Source organism: Podarcis raffonei, chromosome 1 (genome assembly GCF_027172205.1).
Source record: "Podarcis raffonei isolate rPodRaf1 chromosome 1, rPodRaf1.pri, whole genome shotgun sequence".
Lineage (NCBI taxonomy): Eukaryota > Metazoa > Chordata > Lepidosauria > Squamata > Lacertidae > Podarcis > Podarcis raffonei.
In genome coordinates, this window is record NC_070602.1 from 125,151,230 (window position 1) to 125,170,005 (window position 18,776).

An 18,776-nucleotide genomic window follows, 5' to 3' on the forward strand; every position below is an offset into this window, starting at 1 on the left:
GGCCACATCCGGTCCATGGGCTTTAGGTTGCCAACCCTGGTTTAGACAATTTTTTTTCCCAATCACCAGTTGATAGTTAGTCACCTTGTTCTGGGTGGGCATGCAAGCTCCTGTCTCACAAATGGTTGCAAGGTGTCACCACCACACCTCAGCTAAAACTCAATTTAAAAACTTTTAAATAAATTGTTCTGCATAATCCCATTAAAATTAAGAGTGGTTGTGCAAGTCTGAGTTTGGCAGATTGCAGACAATGTGTCCAGACTCGCAAAGCATCCACCTAAGATATTTAGGCATTAGCTGGAATGGGGAAACATAAGAGGCTAAACTGGCAATAAAATACCAGAAAATGGCTTTAAAAGCCTGCCTTTGTTTCTAGAGATAACCATCTCTAGAGCATCTGCTTTGAGATGAATGCTTTAACTTAGCCTCCTGGAGATTCATTGTAATAGTAACTAATCTGTACCAAACACCCTCTTATGTATTATCTACCACCACAGTTTTAATTTGTTTACCTTGGAGGAGTAGATTGCAATTGGGTTTCTTGAGTTTGGCAAGAGGTAGATTCTAAACTGTTCTGGGACATCACAGACAGCAGGAATTTTATATGTGTCTGGACCCAGCGTGTACTGCTGTCCTTCTGGGGAGAAATATATTTCTTCCATCGTATAAAGTCCAAGTCCCTGCATAAAGCCGCCTTCAATCTGACAGAATAAAAATGCATAAATTCTGATTTTCATTATAAATAGACTGCGATTTGCTCAAAGTATTTACTCTTTTCCCCGTGCAGCCACGAGGGCTGGGAATTTGCTCTGACACTCCTCTGTGTTCAGTTCTGCAGCTCCAGACATGCTGATTGCTAAACCCCTTAATAAAAATGTAATAAAAATGAATTGGGGAATGGTTGGGGTGGGGAAAGGTACTGCCTGTTTTCAAGGAAGTTGTCCGCACTTTCATTCTGCAGGGTGGATATACTGTGCGATCATTGAAAGAGGAGGTCCCTTTTAGTATTATAGGACTGCTTCAGTGGCAGCAAAAACAAGTATACGTGTCAGCTATAAAGCTGGTGTAAATTTATTCATAAAGTACTGTATAATGTAGGCAGATCACTTGGTAATGGAGAAATGGCTACTGAATGATAGTTCCAATATGAAAGACATTTCATTTATACCCTTTGCTGTGGTGCCCTTTCAAGCCCCCTCTCTGCATATTACTTTTCCTTGAATCAGATGCACTATGCACAGGGGAGTACCAAATCAGCACACTTTGCAGAAGGACTGCCCACCAAACTTATTCATGAAAGGCTGCTTCCTTGGCCAGCAAGCAGCAAGGCTTCCTACCCATCCATTAGATGCAGGTGGAAAATTGCACTTTTGGCACTGGATCAAGGCTTACAGGAAGAAGCACTCCAAGAATAAAATGCAACAGGGCATTTATTTATTTTTTTACCATTCAGAAAGGCCCCAATCTATTTGCTTACAGCTAGTATAAAGTGTAAGTTCAAAGCTCTTGGTACATGCCTGTCCTATGTCAACAGCTGGATTGATGCTGAAGCAGGCATCCATGACAATGTCTGTTCGGATGTTCTGTTGGACAAATAAGCTGTTGTCAGCACATTATCTTTTTATAAAGCCTTAATAAAAAGTAGAATACAAAGGACACCCAACTTGAAAGTACAATAACCATGAACACAATATCAGGGGCCTCAAAATGGAATTTCTAGCACATCAGAACATTTCTGATGCCTTGAGCCCTGACTCGCCCTTTTGAACTTATGCTTGCAGAAGTCTCTGAATATGAGCACCAGATGATTCCCCCCACTGACCAAAACAAGGAAGAGGGATGGAAACCAGAAACCTGGCATTTTGATGTTGACGTTCGGCCTCTCTCTTGCATTTGGAAAACTTGGGGTTTACTGTTGTGTCCCAGATAGTCCAGGGTTCCGACAAAGGAAGAATCCTATTCCAAGAATTATCTTGTAAGGAGAGGCCATACTCTAGTGCAGCCAATTGAGTTATGTCCTCCTCCAAAAAACATGGCTGTGATGACAGTGCCTGGTTCCAGATAGTTTGTAATACTACCAAGGAACAAGTAAGAGTATTCTAGCTGTTGCAGTATATGGGCATCTTAAGCACAACCCAGCTGTCCATTCCAACAGCAATTGAAGTTTTCCATCTCCAGTGGCTGGCTGTTTATTCCTTTTTGATACACAGTCATATTGGCTACTTTTCAAAACTTCTAGTGGCACAATGTTCCCTCAGTTAAAGAGCAGTTCATATCCAAACAGAGAGCAAAGGAGCCCCATCAAACCACCCAGTGGCTTATGAATTGCCAAAGAGGAGGTAGTGCTCATTTTTTACCTTATGATCACCTGTCAGGCAGTCAATCTCAACCTCTGAACAAGAAGTACCAAAAACGTAATATGGAAATGCGTGGCCTTCTCCTGTCTTCCAGTCCATATTGGTGACATATCCTCTGATGGGTGGAGGGGAAGGAAAGAGTTATTTAGATGTTAGATTTCAGTTTTACTACAGCATGCTCAACAGAAATCATGTAAAGAAAGGCCAAATTACTTGAATGCTCTGTATTTTGCCAGCACAGGGTGGGAAGCAGAAAAAGAAACTGGCTGTGAGATGGACTACCCAATGACAGAATGGGTATTTTCCTGTTGAACCCTATCTGATTATGGCAATTGACACTGGTCCACACCCCAATTCCGGAATCCTGGGGTTTCTTTGATGCCATCTAACCAGTGCTATTTTTCTAGAAAAAGAGGTGCTGGAACTCTCCATGAACGCCTTCATTGTTCTCTTATAATGGCAATGGCGGCCACCTGAAAGGTGCCAGAACTAAGTTCCTGCGGGTTCTGGCTGAAGAAAGCCTTACATCTAACACTGGCTCCTCCGACATAAGATGTGGTCTCCTGGAAAACAGTACAGCCCCTTGTTGTAACATATACAGTAAGTATAGTTGGCATCAAATGCACCATCCAAAGCTTGAGACTTAACTTTAAACTATCCAACCCCAATCAGTCTTAGTGGTACTCCAAAAGACAGCAGTTTAGGAAATGACGATAGATGCCTTACTTGAAGTAGCCTGTAGCTGAGAGGTTGATGCTTTCCTCATAAGCTTCCGTAATCTGCAAGAGGAATATCTTTAAATCAGATTTCAAAAATAAATGTGTATACAGCAAAATAACAAGGAACATTCAGAATGAACTTTCTATCTCTGCACAACACAGGCAGGATTTATTATTTGCCTTCCAGAGCTACATCTGCCTGCACTGAGGCTTCCCATGCTATTTCTTCAGCCCCACAGAACTAAAAACATTCTAAGCATTGCAGCAAAAGGTGGGTTGTCTCTTTTTCCTTTGCTGACTGACAGCTTGCAACCAGCTGCCTGCATGGGTCCTACAGTCCAGACCAGTTTGGATGATCTTGTTTCAGCTTATCAGGCAGAGATATTATTGTATGAATGTGGCCAGTGTTACACTGATGGGTAGGAAAGCCCATCACAGACTGAAGTCCCTCTGTGTTTAAAATGGAGACAGCTGAGGTTACTTGTCCATTACGGGTGCAAGATCTTTTATTTTATTTTATTTATATCCTAGGTAAAGGTAAAGGGACCCCTGACCATTAGGTCCAGTCGTGACCGACTCTGGGGTTGCGGCGCTCATCTCGCTTTATTGGCCGAGGGAGCCGGCGTATGGCTTCCGGGTCATGTGGCCAGCATGACTAAGCCGCTTCTGGCAAACCAGAGCAGCGCACGGAAACGCCGTTTACATTCCCGCTGGAGCAGTACCTATTTATCTACTTGCACTTTGACGTGCTTTCAAACTGCTAGGTTGGCAGGAGCAGGGACCGAGCAACGGGAGCTCACCCTGTTGCGGGGATTCGAACCGCCGACCTTCTGATCAGCAAGTCCTAGGCTCTGTGGTTTAATTCACAGCACCACCCGCGCCCCTGATTTATATCCTACCTTGCTCCAAATACAAGACCCCAGGCAGCTCACAATACAAATTAAAGCAGCTATGACCAAAACACAACACTCAATGAATTTTTAAAAATAAATAAATGAGGCACCCTATTAAAACTCTTGAACATGGAAAACCATTTAAAAACACAATGGCGAAAATGAGAAGGAAAAGCCTTATGAGGACTACTCTTGTTTTTTAAACTAGAAGAATCATCCAATTTAAAGTAAGGATATCTGAATTAATAAGGCATAACAAATCAGAATGAAGTACAGTAATCCTGGGCATGCAGTTTTACTGAAGCTAGTAAGAAGTGCCTTACAAGATCAGACGTAGGTTTGCCAAATCCTACATTCTTTGCATTAAGGGACGCAGGTGGCGCTGTGGTCTAAACTACTGAGTCTCTTTGGCTTGCTGATCGCAAAGTCGGCAGTTCAAATCCGCGCAACGGGGTGAGCTCCCATTGCTCTGTCCCAGCTGCTGCCAACCTAGCAGTTCGAAAGCACGCCAGTGCAAGTAGATAAATAGGTATCACTGCGGCAGGAAGGTAAACGACATTTCCGTGCACTCTGGTTTCCCTCACGGTGTCCCATTGCGCCAGAAGCGGTTTAGTCATGCTGGCCACATGACCTGGAAAGCTGTGGACAAACGCAGGCTCCCTTGGCCTGAAGCAAGGTAGTAGCCTTCGACTGGACTTAACCGTCCAGGGATCCTTTACCTTTATTTTTACCTTACATTCTTTGCAAATATTCCATTAACAAAACAGGTGTTAAATAGTCCTGCAGAAATGGGCTAGAGATCTACTGATAGACTGTGAACTGCCCTGTGATTTTGACATCTCTCCAAAAATACTGTGTATGTTTTACATTGAATCTGGAACCAGTGCAAGATCTGAGATTGGACAACATGCTTAGATTTAATTTTGGTCTAGCTTAATCAGTTGCATTTTAGGTGAAAGTTTTGTTCCTCTTCAGATCTGGTAAGCTGCAGTGCAGCAGGACACCTGGTTGGGGAAGGCTTGTTATTTAGATTCGTAGCAAATGGAAAAAGGATAGTTTTTTCTGAGTACGCGATGCAAGTTGGGTCATAATTCAGTTCTAAGATATAGATGGTGTTTACCCAATCTTCCCATTTCCCCTGAGGGTTTTTCTTCATTATTGGTTCTAGCCGCTTCCGGAGAATTTGGCAGGCATTCTGTGAAGTAGGGTGGCAAAGAAAGGTAAGACAAATTAGTCAACAATAATGAAACCCAAGTTTCACTTTAAAAAAAATATTTTCAGCATTGTACTCTAGGATTGGCACTTTTTTCTGGCCTTAAACTTCTTTATAACATGGATAAATTAAATAAGCAAAGTTTCCTCAGCACAGGAGAGCAATTTGTCAAAAACAATTTTTAGTGCCATTGTTTATTTTTATTCATTTGTTTAAAAGATTTTGACAAATGCTTCTCCGGGTGGATACTGAAATCAGAATACATTTTCAAATGCAAAATCAAAGAAATACAAATTTCACTGCCAGGAGCAATAACCACAGATTGGAGTATTATAGCCCAGCATAAAATAACCACTCTGAAAATAATGTGCAATGAGAATTCTAAAAGAATAACTGTAGAGTATTGCAACAGATTACAAAATAATGGGAAGCTAGGGTGGAATTCATGAAGGAAAGTATAGCTAAGACTGATCTTGAGAGTTGCATTTGTCCTTAAATATGATAAACAAAAAAGAATGGATATTAAGAAACTGCTTTATACCAAGTCTGGTAGTTGGTTCCTTCAAGTTCAGTATTTTTACCTGCCCACACCTGATATCAGGTGGATGTGGCTAAACAGCCTAAGGGCCAAATGGGGAGGTCTGCAAGCCTCATTAAGGCCTGCAAGCTAAGGAACCTGGACCACCAAGCCCTCTAGAACACTATGGTCCTTCCTAGTAAGGGTATAAGTGAGTACAGGCGTAAGTCTGAACTCTCTAACAGCTAGAAAACGAGGCCCCATTTCAAATAAAGTTTGTAATGTTTAAATCCCACTGAAGCCAATTCTCCAATTTCAGTGGGGTTTTTTTTATAGTGCAACCAATACACGTCTGGTCAGATGCAAGCCCTGCTGAGTTCACTAGATCTTATTTCTAGGTAAGTGGGCACAGAATGACAGCAGGACCTCTAGTGTGTATTTTTTAAGACTACAACTCCCATCACTTCTGACCACTGGCTACGGTGGCTGGGACTGATGGGAGTTGGAGTCCAAAGAACCTCTGAACTGCTGCAGGTTCCTCACCTCTAAGCTACAACCTTAACAGCATCCAACACTGGCATCTGTTTACGCTGGGAAAATTCAGTTTAGAAAACCAAAACAAAGCAGTATTCTTAAGTGATCCAGTTTACAGGCCTTGAGTTATCATCGTAGTACACACCATACATTCAATGCACATGCAATGCACATCTTCTTCCCATAGTATTCTGGGAATTATAGCATATTAGGGAATTGTAGCTCTGTGAGAGAGTAAACTACAGTTTCCAATATTCTTTGGGGGGAGTTATGCTTTTTTCAAATGTATAGTGTTTATGCAGCCACAGTGTGCCAGAAGAAGAGAACATACACAGAAATATTTTGAACAAACCATAACAATATCAAAATATCAAACGCACCCTGAACAACAGAGAACTTAAAAAAATAGCCACAGATAAGTATCTAACCTGGACTGCTTTCCCATTGACCTCAGTGCCAATTGATCCTGCGGTGACCACCGCATTAGGTATTGTTACTGAAGTTGTTTCATAAGGATGTACGTAAGACAATGGTATCTTCAATTCGTGGCTGGCAACCTTTTAGTTTAGAAAACAAAGATATTGACCAGGGGTTAACAGCCTAACTTCAAACCAACAGGGGAAAATAACATTTATAGTTAGAGTTAGACACATACAGGAGCAAAACTTGTTAGAAAATTAGTTATCTAGCTCAGAAAGTATAAACATTGAAACTTTTCTCTATTTTAAAAAACACAGATGTAAACTGGATCATATACAATTAACTAGCAAAGGAGTGAGTAGCTTTGTTTGTATGTAGGTGTTTGATATTTCGTACTACCTGTAACATCTTGGTGTATAATCCTTGTCCCATTTCTACTCCACCATGGGACACCAGCACAGACCCATCCAGATAGATGTGGACCAGAGCTATAGCCTACAGAAAAATAACAAACTGATTATCGATCAAATCAAATCCTACTATGATTTGATACAGAAAAACATTTCAGGAGCAAAGAAGATACCATATTTTTCGCTCTATAAGACGCACCAGACCACAAGACGCACCTAGTATTTGGAAGAGGAAAACAAGAAAAAAAATTCTGAATCTCAGAAGCAGCAGCAAGAGGGATCGCTGTGCAGTGAAGCAGCAATCCCTCTTGCTGTTCTGGCTTCTGGGATAGCTGCACAGCCTGCATTCGCTCCATAAGACGCACACACACCCCCCCTTACTTTTTAGGAGGGAAAAAGTGAGTCCTATAGAGCAGAAAATACGGTATATCCCACAGTGGCAGAAAAAAGGACACGTTGATAACAGAGTAGAGTGCTTGAGCACAGGTCCCAGGTTCAGTCACTTGATGATAATTTGGGGTACTAGCAGGGGTAGGAAATAACTCAGATGGAAAGCAGTTGCCAGTGATGGTACTGACTAGATAAGATTTTGGTCTGGTATCTTAGGAGCCTTCTTGAAGCCTAGCAACAGGATAAAGAGAGCTGTTCCTTATAACAACATTCTTCAGCTTTGAGTCCCTGGATGTTGGACTACAATTCCCAGCCAGCTTAGTCAACAATCAAGGATGATGAGCGCACTGAGAAATCTGTCATGTCTCTATTTCGTTCAGGTGAATAGTAAATTTCCAATTCTTTTTAATGGCTGCACATTGCACCCTTGATCACATCCTTTATAGATGGGGCACAAATCAAAAAGCTGAAACAATTCCCATCTCTGAACTATTGGGGGGGGGGAATTGCCCCTGTGCTATTGTTAAAGCTATGTCTCACCCATGTTTAAAATGAATAGAAATACTCCAAATAAATAGATACTGTTATGAGTTGGGGGGGCAGATCCTCTTAAATTCTTAGATGTTGCAATTTAGCTAATATTTGGAATATTAAGGGAAGATGCCAGCGCAATGTAGAAATACAGGCTATACTTGTTTTCCTGTTCAGGAGATGAGCTGATAGAGGTGCCATTAAGAAAGGAAGGGGAGCAGAGTGTTGTTGTTGTTTAGTCGTTTAGTTGTGTACAACTCTTCGTGACCCCATGGACCAGAGCACCCCAGGCACTCCTGTCTTCCACTGCCTCCCACAGTTTGGTCAAACTCATGCTGGTAGCTTCGAGAACACTGTGCAACCATCTCATCCTCTGCCGTCCCCTTCTCCTTGTGCCCTCAGTCTTTCGCAACATGAGGGTCTTTTCCAGGGAGTCTTCTCTTCTCTTCTCTCTTTCCTTCCAGTGAGCACTCAGGGCTGATTTCCTTCAGAATGGATAGATTTGATCTTCTTGCAGTCCATGGGACTCTCAAGAGTCTCCTTCAGCACCTTAATTCAAAAGCATCAATTCTTTGGCGATCAGCCTTCTTAATGGTCCAGCTCTCACTTCCATACATCACTACTGGGAAAACCATAGCTTTAACTATACGGACCTTTGTCGGCAAGGTGATGTCTCTGCTTTTTAAGATGCTGTCTTAAAGAGCAGAGTACTGGGACATTAAGAGTGATTGACAATGCAAATACTGTCCCCTGTCCCCCCATTCACCACTCTGAGTAGTGGACAGAAGAGTTGGGAGGGGAGGGTTGCCCGGGTTGCAGGGGCATAATGTCACCACATATAAAAAAAGGTGTCCTTTTTGCATGAAGCTTGGGCTGCGTTTTTTAGCAAGGGTTTTGGGGAAGAAGCGTGGGGCCAGATGTCATGCGGGCTGGTAGAGGAGACAATGAGGTGGCATTTGGGCTGCCTTTGAATCCAGTGCTGTGCCCTCTTGAGATGTGATGCTCAGAACCCTCTCTTCATTCAGACTCAGGTTTGAATATGTATAAATAAACCATATTTCTTAAAGACACTACAGTCTCCGCTGTGCCTTGATTTTCCAATGGAAACACAAACCCTGCCAAGACCCCTGGAATCATGCATTGTACGGCAGAGATTGGGGTGGCCTGAACAATACACTGGGGGGTGTGGGGCGATGACCCACAGCTAGACAAGTTGGCAAGAGATCTGTGAATGGGTGTGCCACAATTTAATGGAAAGTGCAGATCTAGGAAGAGATGGACATTTGAATTGGGAATGTGGCACCAGAGGAGAGAAGGCTTAACCCTTTCCCCCTGTGCCATTGTACCCACACAAATTGCTGTTTGCCCTGTTTGTTTCTAACAACTTTGACTGTTGTTACTCTGCTTTACTTTGTAGATGGGTAGATTTCTGGAGTATCAAAAAGCTTGCCTGGTGGTAATATGTGGTATTAAATCCAACCGAAAACAGCATAGGAATTATCTCAATCCCTTTCTTCTTCCAGTAGTTTTGCTTGTTAAATTCTTCTGCTGCTTTTCTCCTGTTGTAGTAATCAGACTTCTCCAGGCACTCTTTCCAACATGCGACAAGATTTGTAGCATCAACCTCTTCTTTGTAGGGAGTCTCGGATACTCCTTTGTACATGTTCATCCACCGGACCTTTAAAGGAGACATGCACGACACTGTTAATTTCTTCCAAGTTCTTGTAAGCCAAAACATTATACATTCATTACAAAAGCTGTTGTTTTCCTGATAAAGAGGTTTTGTATTAAAAAAGTGTTGATTCCATAACTACTAGGCAACAGAAACAGTTGCTTACACACAGAAGCCCTGTCCCAAAATCAAAATGATGGCAATCCTACTCCTGGGCTGGAACAACTCATCCACACTTGTCCCACTGCTTTTATCTGATGAGACAGCATCTTCCAACACACCAGAGAATAGTAAACTAGCCTGGGAGGCCTGGGGCAGGCCAGGAAGTACAGAGTGTTCTTTCTCCAACACTTTGCTGTTTCTCCCCCCTAGCAACTGCTACTTGAGCCATCTGAAACACTTGGCCCTAATGCATGGGTAGGCAAACTTAGGCCCGGGGGCTAGATCCGGCCCAATCGCCTTCTAAATCCAGCCTGCAGATGGTCTGGCAATCAGCGTGTTTTTACATGAGTAGAATGTGTCCTTTTATTTAAAATGCATCTCTGGGTTATTTGTGGAGCCTGCTTAGTGTTTTTACATGAGTAGAATGTGTGCTTTTATTTAAAATGCATCTCTGGGTTATTTGTGGGGCATAGGAAATTGTTCATTTTTTCCTTCAAAATATAATCTAGCCCCCCACAAGGTCTGAGGTACAGTGAACTGGCCCCCTGCTGGAAAAGTTTGCTGACCCCTGGTAATGGAAGGACAGGCCCTGAAAATGTTATAGCAGGCAAACAACAGCATCAGGACTTTCAAAAACAAAAGCATAGCTTTCAAGTCTGGATTTTTAATGAGGGATTAGCACACCCAATTTTAATGGGTCTTTCTAACAAAACAGCCTGCAACCAGCGCTTAGTGAGCTCCCTTATAGAATCCAGAAGGGAGAAAGATGTGGACAAGACTAGAATTAGTTGGCTCTGCCTCTATCTACTGTTTATGCCCTACCAGTCCCAAGGAGAACCACTGAAGCTTAAAGCTTCTGGTTGCATTCACAATATCCAGTCAGTAGCCTGTAAGAGAGGCCTGTGTACCCTCAGCCTGCATAACCAGCCCCCAATCTCAAAGTAAAATGTCTATGTTTTAAATGGCTAGATGTCACTGTGTTATGTACTGAGTTGAATTGGATCCAAAATGCAGCAGTCTGATTGGTCCTAGAACAATAGGATCCAAAATGCAGCAGTCTGATTGGTCCTAGAATAGAATTCAGAATGCAGCAGTCTGATTGGTCCTGGAACAATGCAGCAGTATGATTGGTCTGCAGGAGCCACCCAATCTGGCTCCAGATGGAAGTGAATGCACAACCTGATTGGCCTACAGGAAAATTCCGGAATTAGCCAATCATGTGCAGCCCATTGTGTAAATAATGTATATAAAGCAGATATTGTGGGGGAACTTCCATTCCTCCTCACCACTATGAGCTGAATAAAGAGCATGAAATCCACTCTCCACTCTCGAGTATATTTCACACTGGCAATTTCAGAACCTTTCAGCACGTAACATGTGTCCCCAAAAGGCAACTAAGTATTCCAAAATCAAGTAAGGATTGCTCTCAAAGTTAGCAGAAGTAGGATAATTTGGGGTGAAATCTACCAGAATTGCCTCACAAGTCTGTACTTTAAGTAACTATGAAGAATATTGTGTTGCAGAAGGAGTAGAACAATATTTGCTGCTTCCATAATGGTCTTTGCCATCTCTTTGTTCCCTAAAGTGAATTGCGCCCAAACTACCACAGTCCTGAGAAAGTTACCGCATTTACTCGAGTCGAATGCACCATCAAATCTAATGAGCACCTCAGTTTTCAGAACCTTGAAACCAAAAAACGGATTTGCTGGCTAATGTAAATGTGCCATTGAATCTAATGCGCACCTTAATTTTCGCAATGTAATTTGGCCTAAAAAGGTGCACATTAGATTCAAGTAAATATGGTAGTTGACTTCAGTAAAGGACAGAGTCAGAAAGATCTGGAGTGTTTCAGGGGGAGGGGATGGTTTAATTCTGATATGGCTTATATAGGACTTGAATGCCTGCAAACCATAGTTTCACCACATGAGGGAGTGTTTGTACAATCTTTAAACATAGACATTTTTAGTTTCTTCTAATAAACATCCCAGGTCACTTCCAGATGACCTACTTATTGAGCATTCACCATGATTTGTTAGCACAAAGTTTTCAGCAAGGTTATATGATGTTGGCTGATTATCGAGCATTCGTTCTCATTTGCTTGCAGGGAAGTTATATGACATCGCATCAAGCAATTGTTTCCATGGCAGTTTCCCTTCCAGGAAAAGTCAATTTGGGGGGGGGGAAGCATGGGCGTACCTGGGGGGGGCAGGGGGCAGGTGCCTCCTTTAAATCAATAAAAAATCAATAAAAATACTTAACTAACTGAGGTTCTGCCTCCTCCCCTAACAAAAACCCTGGCTATGCCCATGTTGAGTAACTTTTTGTTTGTTTGTTCACAAAACACAATCCACTTTAATCCCATAACCTGAATTTGCCAGTGTGTGACTGAATCCCACCCACAAAATAGGAACAGTCTGGGAAAGTCCCTGATTAGAATAAATTTATCCCCAAAGAAGGAACAGAAACCACCCAAATACTGAATCAGGTGTGACCTGAAGCTTATTTTCATTCTCAACTGATATTTGTCAGGAGTTTGGGACAATTGGAGGCTGCGGGGGGGGGCAGGGGGGAGGCAGAAGATCCAGCTGGTTTGGTACTCAGCTTCAAAGGGGGCCTAAAATTTAGACGCTTGTTAATTTTTTGACATTTCATAAGCCAACTGAAAAGAAGCTGTGGTGGTGGTGGCCTTAAGGGGCATTTAGAGGGAAGAATCTGTTGGCACAGTAAGGGTTAAGCCCCCCTCCTTTCTGCCAATCCTCTCCTGCAAGTGGAGACTCACAATTATTATTTTTGTGCAAATGCAGGGTTGGGAACATGGATTTGCCATGATAACGTGGTATTGTACCCAAATCACAGTACAGAGCTCCTTGCTCAGCACTTCCTCTGATCGTTCGTTCGTTTACCTGGTCATGTGGCAAGCCAAGATGATCTGCCACAGCTGCCACCCATGTTTCTGCAGTAAGGGCTGTCTGTGGGAATCCAAATCCTCGAAAGGCAGTGTTCGACGGCAAGTTAGTCTTACAGGCCCATCCACGGCTTCGGAAGTTGGGGATATCATATGCGTTGCAACTCTTTAGCACAACGTAGTCTATTACCTAATGCATGGGGATAGATAACAAACCTGTTAATCACAAGTGCTGTGTCTTATAGAGTACTGTGGGTTAAACCACAGAGCCTAGGACTTGCCGATCAGAAGGTCGGCGGTTCGAATCCCCGCGACGGGGTGAGCTCCCATTGCTCGGTCCCTGCTCCCGCCAACCTAGCAGTTTGAAAGCACGTCAAAGTGCAAGTAGATAAATAGGTACCACTCCGGCAGGAAGGTAAACGGTGTTTACGTGCACCGCTCTGGTTTGCCAGAAGTGGCTTAGTCATGCTGTACGCCGGCTCCCTCAGCCAATAAAGAGAGATGAGAGCTGCAACCCCAGAGTCGGCCACGACTGGACCTAATGGTCAGGGGTCCCTTTACCTTTACTGCGTCTTATGGAGCTGAATGTGGCAAACAACTGAATTGTGCGTACGCCTGGATGCATGTACAGTCAGGTTCCATATTTCTTTAGCCACAGAGCAATCCAAGGGCTTGTCAACACTGGAGTAGAATGTACACATGCCATTAATGTATGGGTGTCCACATAAACATCCTCTGCATCCCAGTATTGTTTCCCTACTTTAAATGTGGGTCCCTCCCCCAATCCTGGCCATTTCCCAACCTTCCAAGGATTGAATAAACCCACATTTAAGGAAGGAAAGGTTGGGAGAACGCTGGGATGGGGAGGACATCATGTGGATACCCCTTTATTAATGTAGGCAAAACGGGCAGGTGCAAATTCACATTTTTCATTCCAGTGTGAACACAAGCCCCAAGACTAAAGACTCACCCTCACATCTACTGTATTTGGGTCAGTGTGGACAAGCCCCTAGAGATGAACGTCTGAACTATCCCATGGTCTACCTGGTTCTATTGACTCTAAGCTAGGGTGGGGAACATGTGGCTGCCCATATGTTGTTGTCCCTGGATGGACAAAGGACAAATCAATGGCCAGGGGAGATGGGGAGTTGTAATCCAGCAACAGCTGGAGGGCCCCAGGAAGGGATGGAGGAGAATTTTGTTTGGTCCATATTTTAGGCAAACTGACCAAATTTGCAATTCCTGGCCACAGAGTACAACATAATTATCCTTTGGATTTTGCATTTCTCTGGATTTTGTTATAAAGCTATTGGCTCAAAATGCATAAACAAATGCTCTGTACCTGACATTGAAAAGACAACAAAATAGGGGGGGCAGCAGGCAAGACTCTCTGAGGAGGGCATTCCACAAGTGGGCACCAGCACCAAAATTGGAATTTACTTCTCAGTAAATATGCATGGGGAAGCGGGTGGCGCGTCCATTCATTCTACACTTTTCAGTGCATAAGTTGCACCAGGGCAACAGGGTGCTTTAATCTGCTTTTATTGTACAAACCTAATTTCTAGTATGTACCACGTGGGTGGCGCTGTGGTCTAAACTACAGAGTCTAGGGCTTGCCAATCAGAAGATCAGTGGTTCGAATCCCCTCGACGGGGTGAGCTCCCGTTGCTCGGTCCCTGCTCCTGCTAACCTAGCAGTTCGAAAGCACAGTGCAAGTAGATAAATAGGTACCACTTCGGTGGGAAGGTAAACGGCGTTTCCGTGTGCTGCTTTGGTTCACCAGAAGTGGCTCAGTCATGCTGGCCACATGACCCAGAAGCTGTACGCCGGCTCCCTCAGCCAATAAAGCGAGATGAGCGCCGCAACCCCAGAGTCCGGCACGACTGGACCTAATGCTCAGGGGTCCCTTTACCTTTTAAATATGCATGAGACCAGGCTATAAGTCTTGTAATCAGGGTTACTTGACTTTGTACTTATCTATATGCCATGCTGTCAGAGAGTCACATTCAAAGGACCTGTAGATGGCACTTCATTCTGTGAGGAGACATTCTCTCCAGCTACTAGGTAAAGCTACCCAAGTTGGCTTCAAACGTTGCTGTTTTTTGGAACCTAGTATACCACCTAAATTGTTAATGTAAAAGCTGCCTAGCTTCTCCGTGTTCCTGTTTCCCACTCATCAAGAAACCTGCGTGTTTCTTCTCAGGATGAAGAAAGATCTGGGTAATCAGCTGGATTTCATATTCTAAAAAAAAAGGGGGGGTCAGTCATCATATATTTATCCTTACCTGCATCCTTAATGCATTCCAAAACTTCCAAAGAATCTCTAAAAGAGCCTCAGTTGAATGGCTCCTCTCACCCCTCACATTCCACCTTATGTGTACAGAGGCATATCTAGGCTCCCTTGCACCCTTGGCACAGAACTGTATCAGCGCTCCCCATCCTTTGCAACCTTGGCAAGGAGATGCATCAGCACCTCTGAAGCCGAGAGAGACCATGGAGCAAAATGTTTCAAATCTGGTTGTTATCCCGTACAGTGGTACCTCTGGATGCGAACGGGATCTGTTCCGGAGCCCCGTTCGCATCCTGAAGCGAACTCAACCCGCGTCCACGCATCTGCACATACCGCAATTCGGCGCTTCCGCGCATGCGCGTGACATCATTTTGAGCGTCTGCGCATGCGCAAGCGGCGAAACCCGGAAGTAACGCACTCTGTTACTTCCAGGTTGCCGCGGAGCGCAACCCGAAAATATTCATCCCGAAGCATATTTAACCCAAGGTATGACTGTATTGATAATGAGGGCTGTGACTGTGAGAGAAAGACTTGCTTAAGGCTGCCTAGTAACTTCATGTCAGAAATGAGATCCAAACTCTGAAATCCCATCATGCGTGAAGAACCCCTTTCTCATTCCATTTTCCACTTGCGAATTCAACGTGCTGCCATGAAAAAACTTACCAGTTCTGATTCATCAGGTGTACACCCGCCATTTACGTAGAACAAAAGATCAACAGCTTTGATTTTGCCATCATTCGTGAATCCCACCTAAAAATTCAATAGCGTATTGCAGTAGTTAAGACACATCAGACTCATGCTTCATTCTCTGAACTGTGTGAATTTATCTTGGAAACCACTGGTGTTTCTTTTAACTTACTAGGTTTCCTTGGAAAGGATAAATCTAAAAAGATGCTTGCCACCTATCCTGTACAGCCCAACACACATATTTCCCTTTTGACCATACCATGCACCCCCGACTTCTGCAAGGTATTAGTGCCTTGTCTGGGGTTGATATTACTGTTACTCATTTTGCAATGAAGGGATAGCCAAAAGTGTTTTAATAAACAAACAAATACTTTTGGGTCAAAATAATCCTCTTGGGGAAGAGTAGGGAGAGATACCTCAAGGACTTAGCCCAGTGGATGTGCAAAATCTAGTTCAAAGCATGGGGAAGTTTTGCATGTCACTGAAACAGAGCTTGTAAAAATCAGTATTACTTACTTTATATTGCCCCCAAAGAGGATGTCGACCTCCAGGTATTAGCATGTCATCATCTCGCTCCATGATAAAACGGACCGGGCGGCCAGTTCTAAGTCAAACAACAAAGACTTAGGCTACCTTCAAGGTAAGCTGTTAGCAGAACCAACAGCTCTACAGATATCCTGTTTGTCTGCTCTTATTTAGCATTTTGATCTGTTTACAGTGAGGTTATATGACAATAAGCACTCGTGCTGATTTGCTTGGTCAGTGTTTATTCATCTTCCTGTTAAGCATCCATTCATTCTACACTTTTCAGTGCATAAGTTGCACCAGGGCAACAGGGTGCTTTAATCTGCTTTTATTGTACAAACCTAATTTCTAGTATGTACCACGTGGGTGGCGCTGTGGTCTAAACCACAGAGTCTAGGACTTGCCAATCAGAAGATCGGCGGTTCGAAACCCTGCAATGGGGTGAGCTCCTGTTGCTCTGTCCCAGCTCCTGCCAACCTAGCAGTTCAAAAGCACGTCAAAGTGCAAGTAGATAAATAGGTACCACTCCGGCGGGAAGGTAAACGGCGTTTCCGTGCGCTGCTCTGGTTCGCCAGAAGCGGCTTAGTCATGTTGGCCACATGTACGCCGGATCCCTCGGCCAATAAAGCAAGATGAGCGCTGCAACCCCAGAGTCGTCCGCGACTGGACCTAATGGTCAGGGGTCTCTTTACCTTTAATTTCTAGTATGTCCTTGAATCTCTCCTGCAAAATACTGACCCCTGGAGGCAAACAATAAGTAGATGTTGACTGGTGCTTTTGAGTTATAAAACATGCACGCCCTGTCATAAGCTGTGTGGGCATTGCCTTTCCTTTTTGGAAAACACAGAATGTCTATAAAATTCTATGGTAAGAGGTTTTGTATAAGAAGAAGGCACTTGTCGTTTTAGTTGCTTTCAGTAAAATCACAGACAACTGCAACACTTACTTGTGTGCAGCAACTGCTGCAGCTGCGGCAAAAAATGAAGGTTTTGTACTCTTTCCCCCAAAAGCTCCGCCAACTCGCCTTGTGTGGGTCATGATCCTATTGGCTTGAACATTTAATGCTGAAGCCACTGTTTGCTGCAAAATAAAAACATTTTCAGGTTGTAAAAAAGCCTAGTATTTCCCTAGATCATTAATAGCATATTTACTCCAGATGTACATACAGTGGTACCTCTGGTTACGTACTTAATTCATTCCAGAGATCCATTCTTAACCTGAAACTGTTCTTAACCTGAAGCACCACTTTAGCTAATGGGGCCTCCCACTGCTGCGGTGCCGCCGGAGCACAATTTCTGTTCTCATCCTGAAGCAAAGTTCTAAACGCGAGGTACTATTTCTGGGTTAGCGGAGTCTGTAACCTGAAGCGTATGTAACCCGAGGTACCACTGTATTTAATTTCATCTCCTTGCACTTCCTGTACATACCACAGAGCCAAGGGCTTGCCGATCAGAAGGTCGGCAGTTCGAATCCCCACAACGGGATGAGCTCTCGTTGCTCGAACCCTGCTCCTGCCAACCTAGCAGTTCAAAAGCACGAAGTGCAAGTAGACAAATAGGTACCGCTCTGGCAGGAAGGTAAACGGCGTTTCCGTGTGCTGCTCTGGGTTTGCCAGAAGTGGCTTAGTCATGCTGGCCACATGACCCGGAAGCTGTACGCCGGCTCCCTCGGCCAATAAAGCGAGATGAGCGCCGCAACCCCAGAGTCGTCCGCGACTGGACCTAATGGTCAGGGGTCCCTTTACCTACCTTTTGTCAGCCCAATCTTTTAGCTGAAAACACTGCACAATTTCCAGTATATTCTGGATAAAACATGCCTCCCCCCCAAAAAATCTGGCTGGTAGGGAATCATTGAGATGGCTTTGTGCAGGAGACAGATTCTGCTACAACAAATTAGGAGAAAAAGAACCACTACAGTCATACCTCGGGAAAAATACGCTTCAGGATAAGTATTTCCGGGTTGCGCTACGCAGTGACCCGGAAGTAACGGAGCGCGTTACTTCCGGGTTTCACTGCTCGTGCATGCACAATCAAAATGATGTCACGCGCATGTGCGGAAGCGGTGAAACACGACCCGCGCACGCGCAGATGCGCAGTCGCGTCTTACGTTCTGTTCAGGATGCGAACGGGGCTCCGGAACAGACCCTTTTCACATCCTGAGGTACCACTGTACAGTGGTACCTCAGGTTACATACATACGCTTCAGGTTACATACGCTTCAGGTTACAGACTCCACTAACCCAGAAATAGTGCTTCAGGTTAAGAACTTTGCTTCAGGATAAGAACAGAAATTGTGCTCCAGCGGCGTGGCGGCAGCAGGAGGCCCCATTAGCTAAAGTGGTGCTTCAGGTTAAGAACAGTTTCAGGTTAAGAATGGACCTCCAGAACGAATTAAGTTCTTAACCCGAGATACCACTGTGCTGTCAAACAACAGCAGCATGTCTATGGAGAATGGATACACATGCTGAAAGACAGAAATTCAGCATGTGTGTATATGTATTTTTGTGTGTAGAAATAAAAGATGACAGCTACCAAAGGAACAATGACCCTGG

At 43.9% G+C, this 18,776-nt stretch overlaps 1 protein-coding gene across 3 annotated transcripts in view; it reads right to left on the reverse strand.

Moving 5' to 3' along the window:
• The window catches only part of LOC128399517 (aldehyde oxidase 4-like), a 71,745-nt gene that overhangs the window by 6,788 nt on the left and 46,181 nt on the right, over window positions 1-18,776 (reverse strand). The window contains exons 22-33 of one of the 3 annotated variants that reach the window (XM_053361087.1): window positions 17,172-17,305; window positions 16,217-16,304; window positions 15,677-15,763; window positions 12,722-12,913; window positions 9,435-9,662; window positions 7,053-7,148; window positions 6,662-6,790; window positions 5,090-5,164; window positions 3,084-3,136; window positions 2,358-2,472; window positions 1,518-1,583; window positions 513-701 (exon numbers count right to left, since the gene is read on the reverse strand). In XM_053361087.1, the coding sequence (XP_053217062.1) occupies window positions 513-701; window positions 1,518-1,583; window positions 2,358-2,472; window positions 3,084-3,136; window positions 5,090-5,164; window positions 6,662-6,790; window positions 7,053-7,148; window positions 9,435-9,662; window positions 12,722-12,913; window positions 15,677-15,763; window positions 16,217-16,304; window positions 17,172-17,305 (1,452 nt within the window). Of the gene's footprint in view, window positions 1-512; window positions 702-1,053; window positions 1,584-2,357; window positions 2,473-3,083; window positions 3,137-5,089; window positions 5,165-6,661; window positions 6,791-7,052; window positions 7,149-9,434; window positions 9,663-12,721; window positions 12,914-15,676; window positions 15,764-16,216; window positions 16,305-17,171; window positions 17,306-18,776 lie in introns of those variants that run through there. The other 2 variants (XM_053361071.1, XM_053361079.1) reach the window with 2 other exon arrangements.